We start from the raw sequence: 22,047 nt of genomic DNA, 5'->3' as shown, positions 1-22,047 counted from the left end.
TTCATTGGGCATGACTTTTTTTTTTTTTAATTCTTACTTTCTAGATGTCTTTATCTCTGCATATATTTCTGTTTATGCCTTTCATGATGAGCAGTTGCCTGGTCTGTCTGTGGCTTATTCTGCTTGAGCTGTGACCTTGTCAGCTTTCTTCCGAAATGCCTCAGTAGGTGATATCTGCACAGCCTCCACTTGGTCTTCCCTGAGTGTTTTTATCAGATGTTATACATTGGATTTGGCTTCCAAGACCAGAGCCTCTACTGCCATTGGAGCCACTGTCTTATGTGATATTCTGTCATAGGGAACTCCCACTTCTAAAAGTTTGAGACACTCTAAGTTGCTGAAGATGTCCCCATTCCTTTTAATACACAAGTAGTGTACTTCAGAGATTCTGCCCTCCTACACTTCACAAATACTATTAACTCTGGAACATTGGTCAAGTAGTGTCAGCCCTCTTCCTCAACCTCTTTAAAGCCTTCAGCACACACAGTCATCCTATCCTATTACATAAACTCACCCAGTTTAGCCTAAATAGTCCGTCAGTATCCTGGTTCCACAGGTATCTTTCCAACGGACTTACAAGGCTGTTAAGTGGCCATTAAGTCCCTCAAGGTTCTATTCTGTGCCCCATATGCTCTAACAGCTTCATCAGTTAGCTGTCTGAACACACAAAACCAGCCATTCTAGTACAATACACAGATTACTACACCTTAATCTGTCATGCCTAAAACTTTTATACCTCAGAGTATCACACAGGAATCCTTTACAGCCATAGAAAGGTGGTTAACTAGATCTTAATCGCAACAAAACCAAGCTATTCTTCTTTTCAACCCTCCCTCCAAAAAATCTCTCGTATACTCTCAGCCGACAACCAAATTGAGCTAGTCCCCCACATAAAATTACTGGGCATTTACAGAGATAGCATTATGAAACTTGATTGCCATATGCACAACATAGTGTGAAAATCCCCAAAAGCTGGGCAATCTTTACAGGGTTAAATGATTCCTGATCAACTTTACCAGAAAGCACTTAACCACTACCCTTCTCCTGCAATCTTCACAAACATACAAGCAGCTCAACTAACTATATTAGAACAGTGCTTTCATAACATAGCTGAATTTGCTGCCAGCCATTAACACAGAACCCACCACTGCCCATCAGTTAAGGAACTAAATTGACTAGAAATTCCTCACTTACTTGACTTGTACCAAACTTCTAATCCTACACAAACTCATTCACTGCCCCAATAATTGCCCATCTGTCGCTGCCCTCATCCAACAGTATTCTCCACACAGATGTCTGTGCTCTACTGATAATTAGACTTTGAAGTGAATAGTTGAAATTTAACAGTTTTGAGGTGGGACTTTTTTATCGTACTGTACACCGAAGCCTGGAATTCTATCCCCGTCTCTCTCAAACATGAACAAAAGCTTAACACCTTTAAGTCCCCATTAAAATCACACTTAACCAGATCAAGGATATGGCCATTTTTTTTTTCTCCAGGACATCAAGCTAAACAATTCCAATCTTGCTATAACACCCCTTTCCCCATCTATTTATCAACTGTAAGTATTCTCACTGCTTCTAGCTTCTACACTCATTAAAATGCCTCTTATTCTCCACTACTTTCACTCTCTTCTCCGCTAGAAGTCCATACTATTTTATCTAGCATATTTTCTATCCTAAACCCATTTAACATAGAATCAAACACTAATCTCTTTTTAAATGTATGATCTGATGTCCATGTTCATGCAGTCCCTTGACTATAGGCTCGGTTCCAAGCATCGGCACCAACTCTGCTGTTTACTTCGGCTTGAGCCTTCCAAACTCTTGACCTAGGCACTCTCAATGTTCCCCTCTGTTACCTCCAATCTCATTTGCCACTTCTTGTGTCAGACGCACATGACCGCTCTTGAGTTTTGGCTTTGATTTAAAGTGAGTTTTTTTTCTGGTTTTCCATTTTATATATCTTAAATCTGTTGTCCGATTACTTAATCTTCTACCCACTCCTCTCACTTTTATCTTGTTAGTGGTTTTTCTACTTCCTTTTACTACCATTGGTAGTTTTCTCTTGCGTACCATTGTTGGTACTCATTATTACCTGTTAGGTATTTCTTGAATACCATAGTTGGCATTTTCCTTCTTTCCTTAAAAAGAAACATTTCTCTTCTATTTTTCTTAGTGTGTGTGGTTGCTTGTCACTTGTTCTAATGGCTGAAAAAATCTAACATTCCTTCTAAGCCTTCAAAGGACATTTCTGGATTTAAATGATGCTAGAAGTGCGATAGGAAAATGCCCAATTCTGATGGGCATGTTTTGTGTATGTACTGTCTGGGAGCTGTACATTTACAAGCGAACTACTCTATTTGCCATGGTTTCTCTGCCAGAACTCTCACTGAATGGAGAAACAAACTTATCTTGAAAGGTTTACAAAAAGGGAATTTTGAAGAGACCATTTCTGTGTCCAGGACCGAAGCTGGTGTCAGAAGTTCCCTCTGCACCAAATGGCAAAAAATACTCTGCACCTGAAAAATCCTTGGATTTGGCTCAGACTATCTCGGCACTGGAAAGTGTATCTGTACCGGAGCATTCAGATTTGCATCTCACCAAGGTGTAGATAACTCCTCTTCGATTGACCATCCACCAAGCCCCTTCATCGAACCAAGACCCCATAGGTCTCATTTGACTTCCACTGTTCGATCCTCTAAGATTCTCTCTGAGTCTGATATCATGAGACTGGTGGATAAGCTCCTGATGACGAGGAGATTCTTTGTTTCCCAGCCAAGTTGACACCGGGACCAGTTCCATTATGACATCACCTCATCTTACTACTCCATCTCCTGTTGAGTCATTTGAGTCATTGGAGCTTGGCACTGACCCACTCGGCTCCAACTCTTCTCTGGAACCAAGGATTAGCTTGACCTCTTCTGGTTTATTGGAACCAGAGACCTCTCTGGGTTGAGACTTTGTGGCCGGTTCCGAGGGGCATGGATCAGCTTCATTAATTCCAATAATTTCGGAGCCTTCTGTGGCTCTCGTGCTTCAGCTTTTATTGGATCCGACCCATGCTTCAGGTTCGTGGGTTGCCTCCTCAGTGCAGGGTGTGACAATGGTTCCGAAGGAGTGTATTTTGGGTCTGGGCTCCCATCCTTGTATGGGGGGGGGGGGTGGCCTTCCAAATAATGGAGAAGGACTTGTCCATTGTGGACTCCCAATCTCTGCCTTCCGTGACTGGTCAAACTTCTTCCCCTCGACCAGCGCTTCCATCTGTTTCATCCCTAGGACAGTGGACACAAGTCCCAGGAAAGACTCACCTGGTTGGTTTCCTCTTCTGACCCTTCACCAGAACATCACCCCCCCACACACACACACAAAGTACTTGCGAAGAAAAAGTGCAAGAAGAAGCACTTACACTCCCTGGAGGAGTCCTTCACTGAGGATACAGACTTTGATGAAGGGGAAGGTTCCCTGAGGTCACCCCCTGATGATTATTCCTTTAGGGACATCCTGGAAATCCTGAAACAAGAATGGCTGGTCTTCCCGCCAGCATTCTTCAAAGGATCTGTATACCTGGAGGCTTTTTGCGCCCAACCCTCTACTATTTGGTTCTCTCTGCCCGCTGACAAGCTCATTAAACTGACCGGACAGCAGGTGTGGAAGATGCCCGACTCCATAAAACCGATCCCCAAGAGACCTGTCTGGATCCCCCCCCCCCCCCAAGAACAGCCTTGGGCCAAGCGCATACCCGTAGATGCCATGGTGATAGCGGCAGACACAGACGGAACTTGCTGAGGAAGGTCTTACTATCCATCCTCTTAACAAGAAGTCTAGGGCCATGGATAGGTTTGAGAAGTGCGTTTACACTTCGACTTTTGCTGTCAAGTCTTTGAATTACATGGCGCACTTTACCAGGTTACTACCCGCGGTAGTGGTGCTGCAGTAGCGTTGTTGCCTCACAGCAAGACGTTGTCGTGTTCGATTCTCAGCTAGAGCGTCTTCTGTGTGGAGGCATGCGTGAATGGGTGTGCCTTCGTTGAAGGTTGTGCGTCAGGGCTGGTAACTCTGCACGTAAAAATCCACTACCAAGCATTAGTGGACCAGAGTTCCGCTGTGGCGACCCCTAACCGGGATAAGCAGAAGACAACAGCAACTTTACCAGGTTACTGAGAGATCTGATTAAAGAACTGTCAGATACTCTGAGGAGCAGTAGCTGAAGAGGGAGTTCAAGACGAGGTTAACTCTCAGCTCACCACCCTCAAATCAATTTCCAACTTGTCCATGAGGCTTAATAGCCCATGCAGCTGAAGGTACAAAAAGAGCAGCAGGTTCCAGCGTTGCCATTAGGAGACTAGCCTGGATGCACCTGTGAGACTTTGTGGAGCAGTTTAAAGCATCATTCATCAATCCTCCATTTGATGGATCCATCCCTATTTGGTCCTAAGGTAAAAGACATACTGTCCAGATGTGAGAAAGATGGGAAGACTCTCTCTGCCATAGGTGTACGCTCCTACACTCCTCAATGGCCCTACTCCAGGAACCAGAGAAGTGGGAGGCTATGGTTTAAGAAATCCTGAGGGCCTTTCCAAGACTCACATGGCAAAGACTTCCCCCGAGGCAGAGGTGGAAGTAATAATGGAAGATGCCGACCTAAAGGCAGAGGTGGCCCACAGAACCAGGGGTACAGAGATTTTCTCTGGTACCTCCTACCAGCACCCCTGAACAGAGGCCTGGTTGCCTTCCTCTGGAGGCGGTCGGTGGATGGCTTTCCCTGCACCAACCCACCTGGCATCTGATGACATCAAACATATGGGTGCGGGGAATCATTCCAGAGGTTAAAATAGTCCACTTTCTTCAAGTCCAAAACCCCAAAACAGACTCCCGGATTTTTCACCCAGTCATAGGGAAGCAGCAATAGTGGAAATACAAAAACTGCTAGAGAGAAGAGTCATCCATAAAGTCCCACCAGAGAAAATAGGATCCAGGTTGTACTCAAGATTCTTTTGTGTCCAGAAAAACAGGGGACTAGAGCCCCATTATGGATCAAAGACAATTCAACAAGGCAGTTCAGCAAATCAGATTTTGGATGGTCTTGTGTTCTTCCATTCAAAAACGATTGGATGTGCTCTTTAGATCTTCAGGATGGGTATTACCACATAAAAATGGACAAACGCTCCAGAAGATTCCTGCACTTCCGGCTGGGAGCCAGCCATTTCCATTTCAGAGTATTGCCCTTTGGACTCGCCTCAGCCCCCATAATCTTCATTGCCCCATTTTGGCCTTGACAAGTTTGGTTTCCCTTCCTTTGGCCTCATCTTCTCCAGAAACCATGTATGCTGGACCCAGCTTCAGATGTGTTGTCTCGTCCACAAGGAGAATGGTTCATCTGAATCTCCATCTCAAGCTCACTGTGTAGCTTCTCCAATTCATATGATTGCCAGGCATTCTTCCCTTTCTTCTCCCATATGCCAAATCATTGTAGCCCATCTTAAACCTTCTACTAGGAAACTGTACCAGAGTAAATGAGAAAAATTAGCAAGATTGGCTCTCAAAAATGAACATGACCATTGTACGATCTCTGCTCATGAAGTTTTGGACTTCTTCGCTAACCTCTATCGAACTAGTTGTTCTGCTTCTGCAGTTAAAGTCCATCAAGCTGCAATTTCCAATTTCCATACAGGTTTTGAAGGGGGGGGGGGGTCATCCTTGATGTCACACAAACTTTGTAAAGCCTTTTTAAAAGGAGCCCTAATGTTAAGATCTCCTTTGAAAGAGCCCATTGCTCCTTCAAGCCCTTACTCATTCCCCTTTTGAACCATCAGCTACATGTGACGTAGTTTCTGACTTGGAAAATTTTATTCTTAGTGGCCATCATATCTGCCAGAAGAGTATCTGAAATTCAGGCCTTGTCCTACATAATATTTCAGAAAGACAGGGTTTCCTTTAGGACCAGTCCATGCTTTTTATCAAAGGTAGTCTCAGAATCTAGCATCAATCAAACACTGCAACTACCGGTCTTATTTCCTAATTTCTGCAATAAACAGGAGTATTCCCTACATTTGTCAGACATCCACAGACGACTAAGATTTTATCCCTCACAGAACAGAGGATTTCGGAAAATCTGGCTATCTATTGCCTTTTCCTCACTTTCTTTAGGTAACCCAGTTACCAAGATTACCTTGGCTAAATGGCTCGGATATTGTATCACATTTATCTGTCATTGAAAAGGATTTGACCTTTCACATCAGTGAATTTATCGGTCATTGAAAAGGACTTGACCTTTCACATCAGTGAAAGCCCACTCAACTAGAGCTGTGGCAACTTCTGCAGGTTTTCATGACAGAGCTTCATTAGATGACATTTGTGTCTCAGCCACATGGTTGTCTCCTCACACCTTTATCACTCATTACAAATTGGATCATGTCTCTAGGGGATGGGTATCATTCAGTTCAGTGGTGCTTAGGAATATTCTTCTGTGAGACCTGTCAAGATTCAGGTAGCTGGGTACTCTGTCCCACAGTCAAGGACTGTGTGAAGATTGACATCATTTGATAAAGAAGTTGTCTTACCATAACGTTCCATCTGTTTTGTCGATCTTCACTAATCCTTGATATTCCCTCCCCCCTTCACCCAGCCTGAGACTCCTAGTGGATCAAATTCTCCCAAGACTGACTTCATATACAGACAATATCTGTTCTCTTGTTTACCATTGTCTGCCACTGTTTTAGGCAAACTTGATCTGAGGTAATTTAGAGAGGAGCATTATGGGTAGAGCCTAGCTCGAGAGTTTGGAAGGTGCGAGTGGAAGTAAACATCCGAGTCTGTTCCGAGGCTCGGAACCAACCCCCCACAGTCATGTATTAGTGAAGATCGACAACACAGATGGAATGTTATGGTAAGACAACTTTTTTATAGTATGCATCTGTTTTTGTCTTAAATATTGATTTTCCTTGTATTTTATTGGGTTGAAATTATTGTTGAACTCACCTTAAATGTACTGCACTTCGTAATGCTTTCTGATTCATGTACCTCATTTTTTGTGGAGCTGCTTATCTTGCCTTAATGGACTGCACATACTCCATAATGTACTTCAATGTATTCTGTGATTCATGTATCTTATCTTTTTGTGGAGCTTCTCTCCCCAAGCCATAGCTGAAAATGGGACCTTGCACCCAGTCAGACCATCCTGGTGAACAAATGCAGCCAGTAAATAAATATAATGCTCCATCCCACCATGGTTCTTTTATGTGCATTTCTTCATCCTGCTTAACCTTTATGAGCCGTCTTAGATTTGAAGTTGGGCCCTGCCGTTGAGCTTTGCATTATTGAAAACAGGGTGTAGTGTAGCAGCCTCCGAAAGTTTAGTGTGCTGAAAGGTTCTAATGCCTTTGGCCTTAGGCACCAAACATTACTGAAGCTGGCCCCACTTTTAAGACCTGGCTTGTGTTCTGATATGTACACAAATTTGGTTATCCAACATATTACAACTTTACACTTGAATGTTCATCTGTTTCTTTTCACATCTGTTATATTTAATTTACTGTTAATTGTTTTTGTGTACAGCTCACCATACTTGGTTTGATTAAACCAAGTTGCAAGAGAATAATTTGTTAATGTCAGGGTTTGTTTTCAAAGGCATGTCTGGTCATTATTGCTGATTTTGTTAGGTATTGTTTTTATAATCATTCTACTCAAATTGAATGCATTATTTTTGTTCTCATTTTAGGGTTACAATTGGTGTCACGACCGCAATGTGGTTACTATTTTCAGTGCCCCCAATTACTGTTATCGCTGTGGTAACCAGGCTGCTATTATGGAACTGGATGACACACTTAAATATTCCTTGTAAGTATGAAATTTAGGTTTTTTATTTCTTAGTGTATAGTGAAGTTAAGTGCTGTTTTACATAAATATGTATGACTAGTTAAGCCTTCAGTTAGTTTTAGTTGGTTAGGCACTTATCTTTACGAAGGTTAACATTGTAGACATGAATCCTCTGTAGGTACAGGGTGTAATGTTTGCTCAGATGGTTTAAGAAAGTGAATGGAGCACTTGAAGTTGAATGTCTAGCTAGATGCTTAACAAGAAATTGCAAAACAAGCAAGAAAGTGAGGCTTCGCATGAATGTTGACCGCCTGAAAGGAATAAGGCAGGCTATGGAGAAAGTGAAGAGAGATGACCTATTTGTTTAGTGTGCGGGCATATGTGTGTGTATCTGTCACAGGGAGCTTTCAGTTGACAGAGGATATGGGGATATACAGGAAAATGGGGAAGCTTTAGGGGAGACTGTGGAGGCTAGAGATGGCAGTGGATTGGCTAATCAGTGTAGAAGGGAACTGGAGAAGAGGCAATAAGAGGTAGGTAGAAGGGGCTGAACAGAAGGTGAGTGGAGAAAGGCAAAGGACAGTGCAAGGGCTGACATTGGCAGAGTCAGTGTTATTGGAAAGTGATGTGGTATGGTAAGGGGCAACAGAAAAGGTTTGGGGAAAGAAGTCAGAAGCTGTCATAGTACAGGAAAGTGTGGCACAAGTTAAGTTGAAGGTTGAATGTGGAAGTTGTGAACATGAAAGACAATGTTAGAAAAAAATCCAAGCTAGAGGGCAGGTGAAAACCACAGTTAGTATTAATGAAGGGAAGACTGGGCCAGAGGTGGCCATGCAGGAGCCAACAGCACATGGAGAGCAAGAGTTAAGTGGGCAGAGAGGGGCACTTAGCCTTGTCATAGAGGCAGAGATTGATGGTAAAAACAGAACCATTGAGAGAGTTTGTAAAGAATACAGAAAAAATGATAAAGGGATCAGATGCAGCAGTCAGATAAGAGAGTAAAAATGATAGAGCAGTGTAAAGGGCTGGTGAGTAGAGTACAAATAGCAAGAAAGGAATCCATATGCACCGCAGATAAGGCAGTCAGTCATTCAAAGCTGGTAAAGTGGTACTAGAGGAGTAAGGTTTTGAGTATTGGAGGGGATAGTAAGATTGGGTAGGAAGTGAGAGGTGAAGGGTTTTGTCAACTAGAGAAGTTAATCACCATGGGTATTTAGTGTTGGTGAGATCAGATTACAGTGAAACTGGGCTTGAAGCTTTTACTTAAAGCATGGGGGGGTGCTGAGCCAGGTCCTCACCTGGGGAAGAATTAGTCATACATTGTGTTGCATTTAAGCACCAATGACCTTTCTGAAGACAGCTGATGTGATGGCAAGTAGTGACTGGGAGGCAGCAAAGATATACTAGGCTAGGTGGCTGTGGACGTAACTGAGAAGCGTTACGTGTACCATTTGTAGTGTGCTAAGGAAGGACAAAGATTGCAGTGTTGCAGCAGTGCATTAAGAAGATGAGGGTGGGGTCATATGGTAGATGAGCTTTGGGCCAGGGACAGTAGTGTGCCAAGGAAGGACAAGCATTAGAGTTACAGCAATGCGTTAAGATGTGAGGGAAGATCATATGGCACACTAGCTTTGTGCCAGGGATATTGGTGTGCAGAGATGAGTTTGAGGTGCATGACAGACTTCTAGTGGCTGCACACAACAGCTTAATTTCATCCCTGCCAGTGTGAAAAAACTGAGAAACAAGAGGTAGTAATTCTACATGTTAAGTGAAATTCACTTACTGGCCAGTAAGTACGCTGTCTTGATGCCAGCAGTGAAGAATTGTAGAGAACCTGAAAGAAAGTTGGCTAGAAAAGGTGGAGAGAGAACACTGACCAGAAAGAATCCTGCAGCTGTTCAGTAAAACGTGTTTTAAACTTTATCTTTGATAGAAGAGATGACTTCCGGTACTTTAGAGGAAAAGTAAATCAAATGTACTCAGAGGTGATTAAAATAAATGAAACATTGAAGGAGTTTACTGATGAAGTCTCTGTAAAAGAGAAGAAAGCGCTCAACATTAAAGCTGGTGTTCTTTTTGAATTGTCTGCATCCTGCTTAATTTACATTGAAGGAGTTTATCAACTCAAATAATAAAAGGCTAGAAAATTTTAAAAACTTTTAACTAGCTATTTGAGTGAACTGATGAAACTGCAAAAATCAGAGGCTGATGTGAAGAAAAGGCTTGCTGAGTATGTGACTTGTCAAGAACCATTTCAAAAAATGATGGGAAAAAGTGTGTAGAGAAAACCTTAGATTTTCTGTTGTACCAGAGAAACTGGAAGGAACAGATTGTGATTTTTTGAAAGCACAGATAAGCTACTGGAACTGCTTTTTCACAACAGGATTTGTTAATTGAAGGGGCACACAGTGTGTGTGCTCCAAACCTGATCAGAAGAAAGCAGCCAAGATGTGTATTAGTAAAGATGCAGTCATACTAGCAGAATGATTTGACCCTGGAAAAAAAAACTGTGGAAGAAGGAGAAGGGTATTAAAACTGGTGACAGCAGAGTGTTTGCAGAAAATGATTATTCACTGCACACTAGGCAGAAGAGAAGCACATGTACCCCCCCCCCCCCAAGTAATCAGGGAATGTCGAGAGGCAGATGTGAGATTCAAGCTGCTGTATTCAGAATATTTTTTCCTACATGATCAGAGAACAGACTAGGGAGGAAATAAAAGTTTATTTAACAAAAAGTGAGCTGTCAAACTGAAGGAGGCTCTGCTTCTCATTCTTCTGATAATTAAGCTCATATATAGACTTTGCCAGTGAAGTCTTTTCCAGTGTTATAAAGGAAAATGCTTGACAGAAAAAGCAGATGACTTGACTAGACAAATCAAGAGTACCTTGGACATGGACCAAAGTCTGGTGTTGGGAAATGGAGATGGACAGGAAGAAGACAGTAAGACAGAAATTAGTGAATAAAGTGAGATTATAAAGCATCAGTCACGTTTGTGAAATATGGCTGTTCAAGAAAAAGTAGCTGAGAAAGATTGGATTCTTGCTGACAGTTAACTTATGGATGAACTGTAAAACACGTATCTCTCACTTAGTCAATGTTTAGAAGGACACTAAAAGGGACAAAAGTAAATAAGTATTAGTTTTTGTTCTGATATAAACTGCATGTTTTATAGTTAAGCACTTTTGCATAGTATGTAGTCAGGGGGTCTTTTAAATGTGGGTGTTGGGGAATCTTGTCAGTAATTATGCGCTAAAGATTTGAAAGTAAACAAGTACTTTTTTAGTTGTAAGAAATATAGGCTTTACATTTTAATAAAGGAAGAAAGACTTAAAAAAAAACCATATTTAAGTTAATATGCTGTTATCTTGGGCCGGTTGGGTGGGGTCTAGACTTGAAAGCAGTTGTGCATTCTGTTCTGGGCTGAGTGAAACTGACAAGATTCCTTCATGCATCTGCAGTTTATTAGCTTTTTTTCTCTCATTACTGACTACATTTTCATGGAGACTAGCTTGTCTGCAAGTGCAACTAAGCTGAGTGTTCTGAGCATTCTTGGCCGAGGAAAATGCAAGATTTAAAGGTACAACAGCAAGCACTTCAATGAAAAATAGTTTTAAATTACTGGAAGTGAATAAAACTTTTGTCCTATTGTTTTTGATAGTTTTATTTTGCATGCTGCAGCCAGGTTTTCTAGCACTATTTCTTAACAATTAATCTGAAGCTCTTCAACCTGTGGGACATGGATCTGGGACGGATCCTACTCTGGCACATTTCTCCAGCATTGGCTCCAAGCTCCTCCCCTACCCACAGTGCCCCCTGCCTCCTTCCTACCTTCAGATGTTTGCTGCACTCGTGTAATCATCGTGATCTGCTGCTGCAGGGTATTCTGGCTAAGTGTGTTTAAGTTACTCTGTTAGATACTGTATCTAAAAATCTTTCTTTCCTATTACCTCCCCTTTCATGTTGATTAAAAAAAAAAAAGTCTTTCCTTGCTTTCGCTGCTCTGTCTGTAGGAGTGTGTGTTTCTTTCTGTTTGGGCCTCTCTGTTGGTGTTACATCAGAGGCACCCAAACCAAGCTTCCGAAACTCCACGGAGTGTGGCCATAAGCTTTCCCCAGTTGATGGCCACACTATGCGTTGTTTAAGGGTTGCTCATCTTGATTCCTCCTGCGCAATCTGTGTGGGGTTCAATCCCCTTGCATTGATAGACAGGAAGAATAAACTTATTTTGAATGGCTTTATCCCTCCACCTGCTATGGGGGCCCAGGCCACCCCGGCCTCTGGGACTCAACCTCCCACTAAGAGGACTGGGGATGGAGACGAGCACAAACAGAGATAGGTTGAGGAAGCTGTTCCCGACCATTCTTCCTCAGCAGGATCTCCAGCCAAGCTTCGCTCTGCTCTGAGTATTGGGTCTCTCTAGGTCGGTGTCGGTGGCCTCTTCTTCCAGATCCACTGGCATCTTTTCTGAAGCAGAAGTGGACAGGATGATGCGGAGGTTCATCCGCACCCAGATACAAATGGAATTCTTGCCTGCCCCCTCTCCCTCCGGAGCAGGGGGCATGCAGTCTGCCTTCATCCCGATTACTCATTCTCCAATCCAACCCCCGCTTTCGAAGTCCTCTGATTTGAGGACCCTTGACATCGTGGGGTCGGCCATGATGGTACCTCATTGCTGGCCATTACCTTGATCTGGCCTGCTCAAGGTAATGGCCAGCGTTGAGGTACCATCAGCGCCATGGTAATGACCTGCTCAAGGTAATGGCGCCGATGGTACCTCAGCACTGGCCACACTGACTTGGAGGAAGGGGGAGGGTTCTTCTGATCACCCTCTGAGTATGTCTCATTTGGGACATCATGGAGATCCTACGGCAGCACGGGGGGGTGGTTTGTCCAAAAACACAACCTTGACGAGTTGGTGTTCTGGAGGCATTTGGCGGAGATCACTCTACTTCTTGGGTGTCCCCTCCCACAGATCCCCTAGTGGATCTTGTTGCATCTCTGGTGTGGAAGGAGCCCGACACAGTGGGCCCTATCCCTTAATGCCCTGATACAGTCGTCAGCACTACTGCAGACAAAACCACACTGGTCTGCGGGACCCCTGTTGATACTATGGTGGTGGCGGCAGCAGCCACCAAGAAGTAGCTTGCACAGGAGAGCTCCATGGTCCATCCACCAGACCGAGAGTCCAGGACCTTGGACCATTTCGGGAAGTGGGTCTACACTTCAGCAACGTTTTCGGTACATTTGCTGAACTACATGGCACATGTCATTAGGCTTCAGCGAGACATAGTGAAGGAGGTCGCAGAGTCTACCCCAGGGTCCATGTTGGCAGGGGGTAGGAAGGTTTTCTCCTCTAGAATGGCCACCTCACCTCCATTGCCAATACCTCTGTGCAGGTTCTCTCATGCTATTGAGGGTGCCAGCAGAGCTGCAGGAGCAGGCATTGCCATCAGGCATCATGCCTGGCTCCAACATTGTACCTTCTCGGATCCCTTCAAGGCGTCATTCACAAATGCACCATACGATGGTTTTACTCTGGAAAGACTGTACACGATACACTGGTCCAGAGTGAGAAGGATGGGAAGACTCTGCTGTTGTAATCCACTTCTCAACCCCCCCAACAATCCTTTTCCAGGAATCAGCAGGGGGTGAAGAAAATGTGGTTTCGGAAGTCTGAGTTATTTCCAGGACGGTTGGGATTCACCTTCCCCCCAGAGACCGAGAGGGATTCGACAAATGCCACTCTTGTGGCAGAGGCGGCCCGAGGAACCAAATGACTCTTCTCAGACAGGCCAGAACAGCAGCCCTGAAGGGTTGCCCGGCTGCTCATCTCCTGAGGCAGTCAAGAACTATTGCTACACCCAACAGCCTGGGAGTCTGTTGCGAATCATATCCAGAGGATATTCAATTCCCTTCCTGTGAAGGCCAGTTCTGGCCAAACACCTCTCGGAAGTTCCACCCATGAAAAAGGAGGCGGCAGCACAGGAGATTTCCAAGCTGCTAGAAAAATGAGTCATCCAGCCCATCCCTCCATAACGGTCCGGATTAGGCATGTTTTCCAAGGTGTTCTTCGTGTTTCACTGTTGCAGTCATTACATTTGGGTTATCTCCTTGCAATAGCCCTCAGTCGGCCTGATTAAGAAAGTCTTGGGTCCTCAAAAAAACGAAAAAAAGTTCCAGGGTGCTATGAAACACTAGTAACCAACAAAAAGCACCCAGTGGCCATCAATGAAAAACTCCTTTATTAACTAACAATAGAATATAACCTCCAAAATTAGTTAAGCGCTTTCATCATAGTATAATGACTTCATTAGAACAGGTTAAATAGTTAATATCTGTCAAAATGCACAATTTATATATTCCAGTTGATTCATAATTAATTGATTAATTAAAAGTTTAAAAAATACATTTCATGAAACAGTCTGTTCAAATTTGTATATGAAATGTAAAATATTAAATTCTAGCATAATATAAAATTCCATGTATAAAGAATATTAAAAGTAAAACCCACAAACACAGGAAATTGATTGTTCAAAAATAGAAAAAATATATTGTAGTTAACAAAATGTTAGTTTAAATGTGAAAATACATGCAAAAATGTTACAAAAACAAATCAAGAATATAATCCTGTGTTCAACAGAGAAACACACTTAATAAATGTTCCATCTTTAAGGGCTGGTACTATAGAGACATTGTCATTACAACTTAGCCATGATATTTGGAGTCTGGACCTTACATTTTTGACCATAAACATTAAAGATTTGTTCACTTGCATCACTAAAAAAGTGGGCATGGAGTATTTTGAGGAAATATTACTTCTTGATTCCACTTTGACCCATGATGATTTTTTTTAATTTGTGAACTAATGTCAATGGTCTTAAATTATAATTTTATGTATTTTGAAGGGCAGTACTATCAACAGATTTCTGGAGTGGCGATGGGTGCAGTTTGTGCCCCGGTTTATGCCAATATTGTATTACTTGCCTGGGAGTTTAATTATATGTTTGAGTTACCTGGTGGGCTGAACATATTTTGTTATATAACCGTTATTTGGAAGACATTTTTATTTTATGGAAGGGGACAAAGACAACATTCCAAAATTCATAGAATACCTAAATGGTACCACTACACTACATTTTTGAAATTTACACATTCTTACGATGAACAACAGATATCCTATTTGGATACTTAGATTGCCCATGATACCCAGGGTTTTACATCTAAGGTTTTTTGTAAGAGCACTTTTTGTAACTCTTACCTCCATTTCTCTAGCCACCACCCTTTCACTGAAAAGAAAAGTATTATTAAAGGTCAAGCCATACGGATTGCTGGAATGACCTCTGAATTGGGTGATGTTCAAAAGGAATTTGGTACCTTATTAAATGTTTATGCAAAGGGGATACCCCAAGGACATAGTTGAGCCAATTGTGGACACAGTGTACCAGGAATGGGGTAAGAAGTACAAACTGTTAGGGGCTTGGGTATTCATTAAAATCTTACATGGGTCACTCTAAATCCACTGTTGAACCAGTGCCATATGCTCAGGCATGTACTATACAACATAGTGTAGTTTCTAAAAACCTTAAGACTATTCTAACCAACCTTTTTTTATTAATAAAGTGGGAATGAACCTTAAAAAGTTGGTAGCAATACCTATCAAGGCTATGGAAAATAATAAAGGGACTACACGTTGTGGTTGTTGTCCACAGTGCAGTTATATTGCTAAGGAAACTGCTATTAAACTGGGGGACAAATCGAGGACTAACATTATTTTTAGAAGTGGTAATTGTAAAACCCAGAGTCTTGTATATTTAGCAATCTGTGATTCTTGTCCGGCTTACTATGTAGGGAAAATGGAAAGATCTTTTAGACGTACGATCTATAAGCATTTATACGACATAAAAAATAAAAAGGAAATTAATGCCCTCTATAGGCATTAATTAAACTGTAAAAACTTCCAAGGTTTTAAATTTGGTATAATAGATAGTGTAGGCATTGAACCTAGTGGGGGGAGGGGGGGGTTGGAAGAATCGACTAAGCAAAAAGGAATTAATATGGCAACTTAGACTTGCTGCCAATTTCCCCCAGGTATTAATGAGAATGTCTCTATAGTACCAGCCCTTTAAAGATAAAATATTTATTAAGAAGTGTGGTTCTGTGTTGAACACAGGATTATATTCTCGATTTGTTTTTGTAACATTCTTGCATGTATTTTCACATTTAAACTAACATTGTAACTACAATATTTTTTTCTGTTTTTGAACAATTTCCATATGTTTGTGGATTTTATTTATTTTTAAGTTTATTTATTTTTAATATTCTTTATGCATGGAATTTTATATTTTGTATTCCAGGATTTAATATTTTACATTTCACATACAAATTTGAACGGATTGTTTCATGAAATTTTGTACTGTTTTTTTTTTTTTAACTTTTAATTGATCAATTAATTATGAATCAGCTGGAGTATATAAATTGTGCATTTTGAGGGATATTAACTGTTTAACCTGTTCTGATGAAGTCCTTATACTATGATGGAAGCGCTTAACTAATTTTGGAGGTTGTTCGTTAATAAGGAGTTTTTCATTGATGGCCACTAGGTTCTTTTTGTTGGTTAAAAGTCTTGGGTCCTGCGTCAGTTGCTGTCACTTCTTCCATGACAAAGCACAACGAAAAAGTTGAGGTAAAAAACACACACCTTTATCAATTAGATACTACATGTTCTCTAGCTTCAAGTCTCCACATGCCTCATCAATTGATGAAACTTCCTTACATTGTTCTCCTTAGTTAAAGAAATATCCAGAAAATAGAATAATCAGCCTTAAAGTGTAAAAAGAGTAGTATTATTCAAATATATAATATAGTCTTGTAACTCACTGGTGTTCCTTTCCATAAAAGAAAGCAATCAATCTACTATCTCGATATAAACTATATTTTTTTTCAAAAGGTAGTTCCATTACCAACATAAGACTTCTCCATTCATAGAGAACAATATTTGCATATGTATTTGCTACGGGGTTCCCATAGCCCCCGTTTGCGCAAAATAATATTCCTTATGAATATAAAAGATATTATTTTTTAAAACTATATCCAACAACATGCAGATGTTTCTCTGTGTGCCTAACAGTAAAAGTGGAAGAGTGACTTAAAAATTCCCTTATTGAATTGATGCCATATTCATTTGGTATGACAGTAAATAATGAAGTAATATCCATGACGTCAGGTCGTCAGGGGTATAAAACATGCAGCCAACGCCATTACATCAGTCTTTCTTGCCGTGCGGTGCCCGAAGCGGAAGCAGTTTGCAAGTGCCAGTCGGCCGACTCCTGAAATTTTCGTTTTCGAGTTTCAGAACTGAAGTCTTCAACTAAAGCTAAGTACCCAGTTAGGGAAACTTTTTCTTGCTCCTTACCGATGTCAGCAAAAGTTGTTAATTGCATTACTTGTGGAAAGCAAATGCCTCACAAAGATTTTCATTTGTACTGTATTCCTTGCCTAGGCCCTGACCACAACGTACCTTGCTGTTGGTTTTGTGCTTTATTTAATCAGCACACTATTTATTGTTGGTATATTTTCGCTTCTAAATATTTCAGTTCTCGGTTTAATTATCCAAAAGTGTCGGTTAGCCATCCAACTACCAGGATTCCAAAAAAACGCAAAGATAAAGATAGAGACAGGCTGTCGCTGTCCAAAGCTGCCGACGACGCTTCTCCTAAGTCAGTCGCCAGTTCTCGGCGAGGTGCTTTCGCAGCCCCTGATGCCCACTACTTCTGACTCGCAGGCCTCTACTGAGACCCATTTGGTATGCTGTGAGATGCTTCAACTGTGGAACCTGCAGATGTCTCTACCTTGTATGGGTCCGGAGCCGCTGTGCAGGCACCGGCTTCTGAGGGTGTATTAAGCCCTATGGACTTGCATATTAAACCAACGCCTCCTTCTTCATTTAGGCCATAATTTCAAACCATGCCTAAGAAACAGATGACCGGGCCACATGCTCAGGCCTCTATGCCTAAAAAACAAATAAGAATGGCTGAAGATCTTATAACTCTAATCGGAGGAAGCCTATCTCCCCCTTCTAAGAGACCTTGGACTGAAGTTGTTTATGAATCTCCTGAACAGGATTCTGATTTTTCTGATTCTTCTGATGATCAGGATTTGCCCTTATCTACTTATGAGGATTCTGATGCAGAGGACTGTATTCCCTCTGCTTCCCCTCCAGAGGATTTTTCTTTTGGTCAAACCTTACATACTCTAAGGGAGCATTTCCCACTGGGAAAGCCAGAAGTTTTCTGATTCAGAAAAGAGGCTTAGGGATTTCTTACTCCTGCCTCAGCATAGGCCTTTAGCTATACCCTCCTGTACTAGACATTGTTGATGATGATGCCTTTTCAGAATCTAGTTTGGCCCCTGATTCTTTGCCTCCTGCTCCCAGAAAACCTAACAGATATTACAGGGCTCCTGATTCTCACAAGTTCCTTTTTAAAAATCCTGTTGCGGATCCAGAGACTATTTCACGGTGACCCAAGAGCATTAAGGCTTCTACTGCTAAAAATCCTACCCCCTCTGATAGAGACTCCAGGGTGCTGGATAGATGGGGTAAGAAAGTTTACACTTCTGCAACCTTGGCCATTAGGGCTTTAAACTGCCAGTTTCATATGTTAAAGTATCAACAATATGTTATTGGATTGCTTAAACAGAAAATGATGTTAATTCCTGACTGCTGAAAATAAAGAATTACAAGATTTAATGCATTCTGCTGAACAGGTTGGAAAACATACTTTGCAATGTGGATTTGATTCATTAGAGGCCTCTTGCAGGGCTGCTATTACTGGGTCTCTGCTCAGAAGGCATGCTTGGCTTAAGGAGCAAGATTTTGCCTAATCATGTTAAAGCTAAATTGTTGGATGCTCCCTTAAATCAGGAACGCCTGTTTGGCAACAAGGCTGAGGAAGTTCTTAAAAAGATGGAAGATAAAGCTAAATCTATGCAAACTGTTAATGATTTCTTACAAGTTCGGCCTCCTATATTTAGTAGGCACTGGTCGTCTAAAAATTGGTCCTTTCCAGCCCCTTCCAGGTCTTCTCAAGCCAAACCCAGACACAGCAGAAACCCCAGGTTTCAGTCCCATGGGACGCACAAGACTAGGCAGTGGGAGGTTTCCGCACACAAACCTGGGAGTAGTAAGACTTCCCCCTATGGAAAACTGTCTCAATGACTTGCTTTTAAAGCTTCTAAGCACTTCCCAACTGAATGTTCCTTTAGGCAGAAAGATTGGTCTGCAGGCCAAAAACTGGGACAAATGGGTTTTAAATATAATGTCCCAAGGATAGAGATTTCATTTCCGCACGTTACCAACACCAAGCGGGTGGCCAGCTCTACCCCCAAATTAGTGGGCAGAGGCCCAAAATCAAATACTCTCTCTCTCAAACATGGGGGCTATTCAGTTGGTACCAGAAGAGGAAAAGGGACAAGGTTTCTGTTCGAGACTTTTCTTGGTACCCAGAAAAGGCAATACATGGCATCCTATCCTGGACCTTTCTATTCTAAACACCTTTCTGGTGATTCCAAAATTCAAAATGCTGACTCTTCACCAGCTGCTTCCTATGCTAAGCAAGGATGCATGGTTGGCAACACTAGACTTAAAAGAAGCATACTTGCACATCCCTATCAGGGAGTCTTGCAGAAGATACCTACGCTTCACAGCAGGGCTACATGCACCATCAGTTCTCGGCACTGCCCTTTGGCTTATCTGCTGCGCCCGGGGTATTCACAAAGTGCCTAGCTCCAGTCATAGCATTTTGCAGGCAAAGAAATATTCAGATATACCTGCGGTGGTGGTGCTGCGGTAGCGTTGTCGGCTCACAGTTAGACGTTGCCCGTTCGATTCTCAGAGCGTCTTCTGTGTGGCGACATGCGTGAATGGGCGTTCCTTCGTTGAAGGTTGTGCGTTAGGCCCGGCAAGCCAGCACGTAAAAATCTACTGCCAATCAGCGGACCGGAGGTCCGCTGTGGTGACCCCTAACCGGGAAAAGCCAAAAGACACTACGACGACCCATACCTGGACGATTGTCTAATTCAGGCAGAAAGCAAGGACATTCTGTTGAATCATCTGGCCTTTGTTCAAAGGGTACTGACTTGTCTGGGGTCACCATAAAATAAAAGAAATCCCACCTGGTGTCAACAAATTATATTCCTGGGAGCAAGCTTGAATACAACTTCCCAGATGGCTTTCCTCACGCCAGAGAAATGGATTCATTTGACAACTTACTTCAAATAAGTGGCCACAAAATCCCAGCTATCTGCAAGGCAAATACTGCAAGCCTTGGGGTTCACGGCCTCCTGCATTCTTCTATTTCCATATGCAAGGCTGCATATGAGGAAACTACAGTGGTATCTCAAATGCCTATGGTATCAAACAAAAGGGACAAGGTTTCTACTAGAGATTTTTCCCGGTACCCAGAAAAGACCATTCATGATGTCCTATCCTGGACCTACCTACTCTAAACACCTTTTTGGTGATTCCAAAATTCAAGATGCGGACTCTTCACCAGCTGCTTCCTATGCTAAGCAAAGATGCCTGGTTGGCAACACTAAATTTAAAGAAAGCGTAGCTGCACATCCCAGTCAGAGAATCTTGCAGAAGATGCATAGGCTTCAAAGCAGGCTACTCGCACTATCAGTTCTCTGCACTGACCTTTGACTTATCTACTGTGCCCAGGGTATTCACAAAGTGCCTAGCTCCAGTCATTGATTTTGCAGGCAAAGAAATATTCAAATATACCAATACCTGGACGATTGTCTAATTCAGGCAGAAAACCAGGACATACTTTTGAATCATCTGGCTTTTGTACAAAGGGCACAAACTTGTCTGGGGTACACCATAAACTAAACAAAATCACACCTGGTACCCTGTCGATAAATTATATTCCTGGGAGCAAGCTTGAATACAACTTCCCAGATGGCTTTCCTCACGCTAGAGAAACAAATTCACTTGACAACCTACTTTCAAACAAGTGGCCACAAAAACCCTGCTATCTATCTGCAAGGCAAATACTACAAGCCTTGGGTTCATGGCCTCCTGAATTCTTCTAATTCTATATGCAGGACTGCATATGAAGAAACTGCAGTGGTGTCTAAAAAGCCTGTGGTGTCAACATTCTCAGGATCTAGAAGCAATGATTATCATTCCTTGTCTATGCCTAGAGTTCCATGGACTACCATTCACACTAACCCCTGCCGCCCAAGCCCTAACAGACTCATCAGACTATGCATGGGTGGGGGGTGCACCTGGCAGGGGAAGTGCATTCAGGGCAAATGGAACCCAATTCAAATGCACCTTCACATCAGTCATAAAGAAAGGTTAGCTTTACAGAATGCTCTGACAGCCTTCAAGGACCACATTCTTCCAGAACAATTAATGGTAAAGAAGGACAACACCACTGTTATGCGGTACATAAACAAGCAGGGGGGTACACATTATTACCCCCTCTGCAGACTAGCCATGGCATTGTGGAACACAGCCTTAAGCTACCAAGTGCATCTACAAGCTCAATTCCTGCTAGGAAAACTAAATACACTGACAGACGGACTAAGCAGAAACCTCGTGGACCCACATGAGTGGAAACTGGAACCAAGGGTTTTCAACATGTTGACAAGCAAATGAGGAGTCCAGATGTAGACCCGTTTGCCTTCCCCCAAACTATCAATTGGAAAAATTTTGCACAAGGACTCCCCACAGACAAGCTTGGAAAGTGGATGCTCTGTCCTTCAGTTGGAAAAACCTATCAGTTTATGCCTTTCCTCCTCTGCGTCTGCTCCAAAGTACTACTTAAGATCAAACAAGACAAACCAAGGATGATTTTGATTGCACCAGCCTGGCCACGCCAACACTGGTAACCCGCTCCTGCACAGTGCGCCACTGTTGGCCCCATGGCACCTGCCTCAGACTCCTACCCTGCTGTCTCAGCAGGAGAACCAGATTCCGCACCCTCAGTTTCAAACACTGAACCTAGCAGCCTGCCTAATTACCTAAGTTCTCCTTTAACATCCCTCAGTAAACCAGTGATGGATGTCATTTTAGAGGCAATGGGGCCTAGTTCTAGAAAATCTTATGCTGAAAAATGGAAAAGATTCTGTGCCTGTACCTGGAACCAGTCTCAAGGGATGAGCACAGCTGTGCCCAATTTACCTCAGATTTTACAATACTTAACTGAGATGCTTCACAAGAG

General features: G+C 42.4%; 1 protein-coding gene across 1 annotated transcript in view; it reads left to right on the top strand.

The window, feature by feature from the left end:
• PPP2CB (protein phosphatase 2 catalytic subunit beta) overlaps positions 1-22,047 on the top strand; it is a 564,832-nt gene that overhangs the window by 423,510 nt on the left and 119,275 nt on the right. The window contains exon 6 of the mRNA XM_044059310.1: positions 7,721-7,839. Coding sequence (XP_043915245.1) covers positions 7,721-7,839 — 119 coding nt within the window. The remainder of the gene's footprint in view (positions 1-7,720; positions 7,840-22,047) is intronic.

The sequence above is a fragment of the Protopterus annectens genome, chromosome 17.part0, assembly GCF_019279795.1.
Source record: "Protopterus annectens isolate FY-2018-M chromosome 17.part0, PAN1.0, whole genome shotgun sequence".
NCBI lineage: Eukaryota > Metazoa > Chordata > Ceratodontiformes > Protopteridae > Protopterus > Protopterus annectens.
This window is presented reverse-complemented; position numbering and strand designations above follow the sequence as displayed.